At 46.5% G+C, this 8781-nt stretch overlaps 1 protein-coding gene across 1 annotated transcript; it reads left to right on the top strand.

The window, feature by feature from the left end:
* The first annotated feature begins 1270 nt into the window (after positions 1-1270).
* Positions 1271-6070, top strand: SF3B6 (splicing factor 3b subunit 6). The gene is made up of 4 exons (XM_063330576.1): positions 1271-1440; positions 1772-1890; positions 3902-4040; positions 4540-6070. The coding sequence occupies exons 1-4, from the start codon at positions 1411-1413 to the stop codon at positions 4627-4629; spliced, it is 378 nt and encodes a 125-aa protein (XP_063186646.1). The 5' UTR covers positions 1271-1410; the 3' UTR covers positions 4630-6070.
* The last annotated feature ends 2711 nt before the right edge of the window (positions 6071-8781 follow it).

The following is an 8781-nucleotide window of genomic DNA, read 5'->3' as shown; positions in this document are numbered from 1 at the left end:
GCATCGGGTCTTGAACATGCAAACGGAACGTTGGTGAGTGCTCTGGGAGGGGCGGCCCTGGGGCCGGGAGGGACACAGCCACCGAGCCAAGGCTAGGGACACCTGGAGAAACTGGCTGCTCATGGCTTGGATGGGCATAGGCTTCACTGGGTAAAAAACTGGCTGGATGGCCGGTCCCAAGGAGTGGTGGTGAATGGAGTTAACTCCAGTTGGAGGCCAGTCACAAGTGGTGGTACCCACAGCTCAGTATCCAGTTCTGTTTAATATCTTTATTGTCAACCTGGATGAGGGGATCGAGTGCACACTCAGTAAGTTTGCAGGTGACACCAAGTTGGGAGAGAGTGTTGATCTTCTTGAGGGAAAAAAGACTGCAGAGGGATCTGGACAGGTTGGATCGATGGGCCAATGGTATGAGGTTCAACAAACAACCCCGTGCAGCACTACAAGCCTGGGGCAGAGTGGCTGGACACCTGCCCGGCAGTAAAGGACCTGGGGGTGTTGGTCAACAGACAGCTGAACATAAGCCAGCAGTGTGCCCAGGTGGCCAAGGAGGACAAGAGCCCCCTGGCCTGTATCAGGAACAGTGTGGCCAGTGGGACTAGGGCAGTGATCGTCCCCCTGGACTCGGCACCGGTGAGGCCCCACCTCGAGTGCTGCGTCCAGTTTTGGGCCCCTCACCACAAAAAAGACATTGAGGTGCTGGAGCGTGTCCAGAGGAGGGCAACGGAGCTGGTGAGGGGTCTGGAGCACAAGTCTTGTGAGGAGCGGCTGAGGGAGCTGGGGGTGTTCAGCCTGGAGAGAAGGAGGCTGAGGGGAGACCTTCTCGCTCTCTACAACTGCCTGAAAGGAGGGTGCAGAGAGGTGGGGGTCGGTCGCTTCTCCCAAGTAAGAGGCGATAGACAAGAGGAAACGGCCTCAAGTTGCACCAGGGGAGGTTTAAATTGGATATTAGGAAAAATTTCTTCACAGAAAGGGTTGTCAAGCATCGGAACAGGCTGCCGAGGGCAGTGGCTGAGTCGCCATGCCTGGAGGTATTTAAAAGGCGGGCAGACGTGGCGCTGCGGGACGCGGTTGGGTGGTGGCTGTGGCCGTGCTGGTTTGAAGCTGGACTCGCTGATTTCAAAGCTCCCGCCGGACCCGGACGCCCCCCGCCTCCGTGGCCCCGCCGGCGCCGCGGGCTGAGGCGGCCGCGCGGGGCGGGGCGGGGCGATGGGCGGGGTCATCCCGCCTGTCACGTGCCACCCCGCCCCCTCGCGCAGGGCGCAGCGCGTGCCGTGCGGCGGCTTCCGGCGCGGGGCAGGTCGGGACAACATCCGGGTCCCCCGCTGAGGCGAGCGGCGCGGCGAAGTAGGCCTCGGCCCGGCTGGTGTTTCTCTCCCAGGCGGCAGCCCCCTTCCTCCGGCCGGCACCATGGCGATGCAAGCGGCCAAGCGAGCCAATGTGAGTGTGCTTCCCTGCCCCCTCCCCGGCCCGCCTCGGCCCTCTGGGGCGGTGAGGGGCCGTCCCCCGGCCCGGGTCTGAGGGCAGGCCTTCCCGCCCGGCCTGGCCTCCTTCTGCGTCCCCGGCCAAGGGAGCCCGTCCCCCTCCAGGCAGGCCTCTTGGTTGACAAAAGCACGTCACGTTTGTAGCTGTGGAGGGTTAAAAAAGGACCAGCGAACCACGCGGACTCTCTCAGTGATGTTAGCCCCGAGAATTAGCACGTAGGTTGCCGCTTTTAAGGTTTGAAGCGAACGCTCTAGGTCTAACATATCGTATGTTGTTTCTGCATCAGATTCGGCTGCCGCCAGAAGTCAATAGGATCCTGTATATTAGGAACCTGCCCTACAAAATCACGGCGGAGGAAATGTATGATATTTTTGGGAAATACGGGCCTATTCGACAAATCAGAGTGTAAGTACTTTAGCTTTCTTTGAAAAGTTAATTATTTTACGTGCTTTAGTATATGTGTTATGTTTCAGTATTCCTATTGCAGTAGGTAGCAACTGGATTTCACAGCTGAAAAAGTTAAATGCACTTTAGCAGTATCCCTGTGTGCCAGAGATGGATGTGATGATATTTCTCTTATGTGTGAATTTGTTAGAAAATAGCATTGCTGGTAGGTAGGGTGAAAAAGCTTCAATTTCATATGAACTTAAGTAAATTGGTAAAAATACGAGGCCTACTATCTTAAGTAAATCTTAAATACAGCTAACTTTTTGCCTTAACTAAAGGTAAAAGTAAAGAAGGCAAAGGCTGAATACAGACAGTTTTCCTGTTTAATGAGTATTAGATACTTAATTAGTGGGAAAATAGAGATGTTACTATTGCTGCTGGGCCTGTCGGAAACAAATACCAGAAACGGCTCCCTGTGTGTCAGATGGACATGTAGTCAGATGGAAATGTAGTTTATATTTGATACGGGTTTTTTTGTACCGCTTTTACCCAGACATTGGCAAAATAACCTGCAGTATCTCTGAGTTCTCGACTAGGTTGCTGATCAGATTAGAGGAGAATGTATTTTTGTTGTTTGTATCAACCTTCATCTCCCTGTGCTCTGAGACTGGGGTGGGTAGTTAATACGAAGCATGTTTAATTGTTTTAATTATGCAGGATGTAAATATGTAAACAGTTAAAGAGACTGAACTTTATTACCCCTAATAGAAGTGCTCATTCCAGAGCTGTAGTGATGAAAAATGATTGTTCAGTGTGTAGAATAAAGGAGTCTTATATATATAATTGCCTTCACTAAACAAAGACAGGGGGTACATACTGCTGGTGCTGCGTTGGAACATGGAGCCAGTGAGATCCATCTTGTACAGGGAAGAGCAACAGAAGTGACCAGAGAAGTGGTTAAGGAACAAGGGACAGCATAAACTTACTGCTTGGCTAAATAGGTGAAATTCTTCACTGATAAGCATAAAGGAGGACTAATATTTAAGGTTTCTGAAAATGGATAGGTTGGAACAGCGCGACAGTGGGACATAAAGGATTAAGGCATACCAGGGGAACTTTCCATCAGAGTGACACGCTGGCGTACGTGTCCAACAGGGAGCTGCTGGCAGCCTTCCCACTGATCGTGCAGAACTACTGATACGCGTTGTTTTCCTCAGAAATCCTAACTTTGTCGCGAGACAAGGCATAACATGGAACTGCTTTTATAATGACTTCTGTGCTTTGTGCAGTTTTTATCGTATTCTCCTCTTCATTTTTGTACGCATCGCGGTGTGGATGTGTGTGATACCATTTGTCCTCGGGAGTTCTCTTCTTAGATGCAAGTGCCTTGGAGACAGTTCTTCTGATTATTAAGTTCGCTGTTAACTATCTTTTGGACTTGTACACTCTGCAATCTCTCTGGGGTCGTTAGCGTTATGTGCCCAGACAGTCTCCTGTCCCTCAGGCAAAGGAAGGTGAATTGATGGTTTGACAGGCGATGGCCGTGCATTTGACGTGGTCTTGCACCAGTGGGGCTGTTCTGACTCTCTCAAATTGGCTTTGTGATGTGCCCAGAGCCGTATTCCATCCCAGAGAGACATCTGATCCAGACAGCCATTAACTGACAGCCTGGCTTTGTAATATTAAATTAAACAAGATAATCGCTGTAATAAAAACTTAAAGGATTTCCAGAAATATGACAACCCCTGACAGCAACAGCTTTGGATAGTTGTTGTGGAGAGGTGAACTTCCCTTAAGGGGCATAATGCAGCATGTGCCTCTATCACATTTTCCTGCCATCTCTGACTCTGAACTGTAAGTGGAGATAGGTGGGGGAAGCAGGGATGTGTTTTAATATCTAGGAAAAAAATAACAATACGTTGTTTTTTGGTGAAGTTGCTTTAGTTAACCTAATCTCAGTCACTGCTGAAGACTAATAGAACTATTTCTTGTATATTTTGTTTAACATTAAAATCGATGTTGCCTGCAGTGGAAACACTCCTGAAACTAGAGGAACAGCCTACGTGGTCTATGAAGACATCTTTGATGCCAAAAACGCCTGTGATCACCTGTCGGGATTCAACGTGTGCAACAGATACCTCGTCGTTTTGTACTACAATGCAAACAGGGTATGTACATTTGGGGTTTTGTAAGCTACCTGTGAACACAGCTAGCACACAAAAAAAAAAAAAACCCAAAAAACCAAACATTTGAAAAGATAGTTGCTTGGATGTTTTTAAGAAATAAAGCCAAACTGGCAGATGGAATGAGTGGGATAAATTGTCAGGATTTCATCTAGACTTGGTGATTTGTGTGCAAAAAAAGTACCTTTGGACCGAGGGTGTGAAAAATACGTTTCTGGTGAGTGTAGTTTGCAGAAGAGGAAGCAGGGGCCTTTAAACTGCACAGCTGTAACAGGGTGTGAAGAGTCTCTAAGTCTTGATGTTCTGCCTGTTACGGACGGTATCTGGGTGCTGTGGCATCCTCTGAGGTCAAGAATTGAGCAACGCTGTTTGTGGGCGATGTTGGTGTAGCTCATAGTGATGTTGGTTGCAGTTACTGGGAAATAACATGTCATAAAAGATGTGAGAACAAAAGAAAAATCTCATCTTATTTTCCTAATTACAGGCATTCCAGAAAATGGACACAAAGAAGAAAGAGGAACAGCTTAAGCTTCTCAAGGAAAAATATGGAATTAATACAGACCCACCAAAATAAACTGATGTTTTTGGAAAACTGTTTCCAAGCCCTGCCATTGAGTTCTTGATCTAAATATAGGAATCCTCAGTGAAGTATAACTTTTTATTTTTTTAAATTTGATAAGCTGTAATTTGAATCTTTAGATCTTCACATTAGAATTAAAATGTAAAACATCGGAAGATCTGCTTCAAGATTAAATGCCCCTAAGTGGACGTGACTTCTCCGTGTTGTAAGAGTGGCCTGGTAGATGCTGCAGAACCACAGTCCCCTTTCTGCCAGGACCTTTCAAGATGGGACCGAGCCCGTTAAGTGTTTTACACCTCCTGAAGTTCTGCCCAGTCTCCAGGGCGGATCTTCAGCATCCAGACAGTTCCTCCAAAGAGCTCAGGGGGCTCTTTGCGTGGAGGTACATTTCACTTGCAACTTTCTGAAAAGGGAGTATTGCAACTAGTCTCCCGGCCACAGGGATTGTTGTGCTTTTTAAAAAAAAGTATGGTTTGATAGTTCATCACACCTGTATATATTGTACACAGTTTATTGCGCCTTTCTCCCTCTAGGAATGTTTGAAGGAGCCAAACTCCATTATGTGATTGTTCGGCTACTTCTTACTAGAAAGCAAGCAAGCCCAAATCCATGCTTGGAACAAAGTTTCTTTTACAGACTGTGGAAAATGAATGGCCTTTTAATGATCCAACTCTTTAGATGACTTCAAAGTACCTTGTTCGCGGTGATGGAGATGAAGCCGATAAGCTGCTGTGAAATAATCTTCCTGTAACAGTGCGTTGCTGCAGGGCTCACTTAACAGTATACGAGATCTTTATTCCGCGTGCCAGGTCCGTACTGAGGTTAGTAGGAGTGACAGGAATGTGCTTCACGCCTCTCAAGTAGAGAACACCCGACCAAAATGAGAGAGTAGATGATGGTGGGAATTTTAGACACCTGTAGTGTGATTGTTTCCTACTTGGTGTGTTTGGACTGTAGTATATTTCATGTACATAAATTTTATAGAATCCAGCGGAGGAAAAGGAAAACATTGTAATTTTTTTGCTCTTTTTTTCAGCACTCATGTCCTGTGAATAAAAATCAGTGCGATAGAGAGTGTGCATAACCAGTATATTTTAGAAGTGGAGAAGAATAACCTCCACCCATGTTCTGACCCAGCTGGAAGTCCTGTGAACGTTGTCAGTATCCTGCCTCTCGGGAGGATTTATTTGCTTGGATTTCTGTTTAACTCCCTGACCAGACAACTTCCAGCCAGTGCAGGACGTGGCCAGATGCAAACATAGTTGGCCCGAGGATTTGTAATTTAAGTTAAACTTTTTTTTTCAGTGTGTTATACTGTCATAAAGGAACATTTCCGTTTTTCTTATCCTTAAATTTTTTTGTTGAAATCTGTCAGTTAAAAAAAACATGCTGTTCTTGTGCCCTTTTAGTAAAAAAATAAATGTGTGTCTACGTAGTTTTGCTTTTTTTTTTTTTTTTTTTCTTCAAGGCTGGCTTTACACTCTGCTGGAGTCATTCGTCACCCGCACGTCTGTGATGCAGGTGAGAATCTGTAGAGCGTCCGTCCCCGGGTGTGTGGGAATGTTGAGGGGTTCAGCACCCTGCGGAAGGGTGCCCAGCCGTGGGTGCTCATGCCCAGCTGTCGGATGCAGCTGTGATGCACAGACATTAAATACAGGGGGGCCGGGATGGGCTGTCGTCGTTCCTTGGTGAGCAGTTACTGCTCCGAGGCCGGCTTGGGCTTCAGGTCTTGCCCATCAGATTAATACAAACCAAAGTTCCTCAGGCAAAAATGAGCTTGCCTTAAAAATGTTTAAACTAACGGAATCCTACTGGAGGGCTTACTTCTCTGTGAGCATCCATAGCTTTTCAAAGGTTACAAACTCCCCCCCTCCCATATATATTCCTTGTATATTTATGCCATGTATACATGTGCCGAACACAAGGATAACTGCGGCCACTTAGAGCAGTTGCTGGGCGCTTAAAAGCCCCCTCCCTGTAACAGGAACTGGAGGTGCTTGTTACCGGCCTGGATTTATGCTTGTAATAAAGAATAATAGTGATAATAAACTACCACGGTACTGCTAACGGTGCCGCGTGCTGCCAGCCTTGTTTAAAATCGTATGCAAATATCGCATTGCTTCTGTCAACAGCGGAGAGCACGGTGCTTGCACTGCAGTGTCTGTTTTGATGAGGATTCGATGCTGTTTGAAAAACACATATAAAAAGCAATTCTTTAGGGTAATAAGATTAATAAAAATTCCTTCATTGAATCCTCAAGATCAGCAGCTTTTGATTTCTCTGAGAGCTCAGCTGCTGCCTTTCATTAAATATTCCATTTCATACTACTTCTTCTAGTGCCTGTTAAGGGCTTTCAATGTCCCTGCACATGTAAAATGAAATAATAATTTGTACCTGCACGACAGAGGGAATGGAAATCGAATGCCCGGAGGATTGTTTTGATGAGGTCTGCTCAAGGTTTTGTTTGAAATGTAATATCAAAGGACAGGGAAATGAGTTCGGGTGTATGAATGGCAGAGGGGGCAGCAAATAAGGCAGATGTTACCAGCCTCGTACTCTGCATCTGTGCTGGTTTTTGTGTGTGCTCACTTCCCATTTAATTTTTCAGGAAGTAGGGCATGAAATTAAGCCTGGAAGGTCATTTTTTTTTTTTTTCCATTGATGCTGCTTAGAAATTAGTAACAAGAGCATATCTGATTACACAGGCAATGATGGTAAATTTTTTCCAATCCATTATATAGTGGTAATAATTATATGTACTGTGTTGATCGATGATACAATTAAATAAATTAACGCATTTGCAGTCAAATAAAGAGCTGAAGATTGCATTTCCTTGAAGACTTAATTTCCCTAAGTATCACAAAGCACAATTAGTTTTCCTTTCAGATTTTTTTTTTTTTCTCAAATGAAATTGGCATGAAAAATGTAATAACCGCTGCTTCCAACAAAGGTCTCTGCAGAGAAAGGGCGATGAGAGAGAGCGAGAGCTTCGTCAACCAGCTGTAATAAGGATTTTACAGACTCGGTGATGGCGGGGCGGTGCTGCTGAGGGCAAAGGGAGGTGCAGAGCAGACAGAGGCGACGAGAGTGAGCACGATCAGCTCTTGCAGCCCCGTGGGAAGGTGTTTGTCCCCGCGGAGACACCGGCAGCAGCGGAAGGGCAGAGCGATGTCCTGCCTATTGCTCTGGGCATGGCAACAGCCAACAGCAGGGCCCAGAGATGATGGAGGGGATGTGCGGCCGCTCCAGCTACGCTGCGTCAGTCCACAGCGCTGGTCGCTTTCCTGGCAGTCAGGAAAAGTCCCAAACCAAATATTTTATGGTTTTCTTTCTTTTCTTTTTTTTTTAATGAGCAACTAACTTAAACTGGGCCATGGGCGGGAGCAGCTTCAGACCAGTGTGCTGAGTCGACCTGTGTGTGAGGGGTGGGACAGGGCTATGTGACATTAACCCAGGCACCCACAGCAGCTCACACCTGCAACTGCTGCAACGCGGCCTGCCATCAGTGACTCAGTGCTCAGATCCAGCCCAGTGACACGGGCCGGGGCAGTGGCCGAGGACACCAAGACCTTTACAAAGAATTTGAGTTATCAAGCCCTGGCAGGCCCAATTTCCCATTTGTTATCAGGAAATTAGCCTGTCCAAAATAAAAGAACTATTAGTGCAATGTGGATGCGTAACCTAGCTGCTGCAGCGAGCCTAGATTTCCACCAAAAATGGTCCTGAAAGGCCTTTTGTTTCTTTATGGAGAAGGGAACAAGAAAAACATTTACTCCCCCCAGCCCTCGGTGAGTAACAGTCTGTAAGAGATGGGGTTTATGGGCTTATTAATTAACAACCTGAAATGCAGCTCTGTGGGTAAAATGAACATCTAGAGAAAGAGGAGGGCGAGCTGTAGTCACTGGCCAGATTGCCCGTCTTGCTTGTCTGGGCTCCTTTTCTCTCTCCTCTCCAGGAGGTGTCACCTGGAGACACCTCCACAGCTTTGTGGTCTGTCTGCTCCTGCTGGCTGTGCTCTCCTACTCACACAAAAAAATAACAACTGTTTGAAATACTGTCATCAAAAAAAAATTCATTAGTTGAAAACTATGCAAATAGTTTATAGTCAAAGAAAAATACCATCGTGACCCAATGATGCTCTTTTTT

Source organism: Chroicocephalus ridibundus, chromosome 3 (assembly GCF_963924245.1).
Source record: "Chroicocephalus ridibundus chromosome 3, bChrRid1.1, whole genome shotgun sequence".
Taxonomy (NCBI): domain Eukaryota; kingdom Metazoa; phylum Chordata; class Aves; order Charadriiformes; family Laridae; genus Chroicocephalus; species Chroicocephalus ridibundus.
This window is presented reverse-complemented; position numbering and strand designations above follow the sequence as displayed.

Bases quoted from the DNA above. Each gene is read 5' to 3' on its own strand.
- SF3B6 (XM_063330576.1), top strand. From the start codon at position 1,411: ATGGCGATGCAAGCGGCCAAGCGAGCCAAT. The intron at 1,441-1,771 runs GTGAGTGTGCTT...TTTCTGCATCAG, and splicing joins AAGCGGCCAAGCGAGCCAAT to ATTCGGCTGCCGCCAGAAGT. The intron at 4,041-4,539 runs GTATGTACATTT...TCCTAATTACAG, and splicing joins TGTACTACAATGCAAACAGG to GCATTCCAGAAAATGGACAC.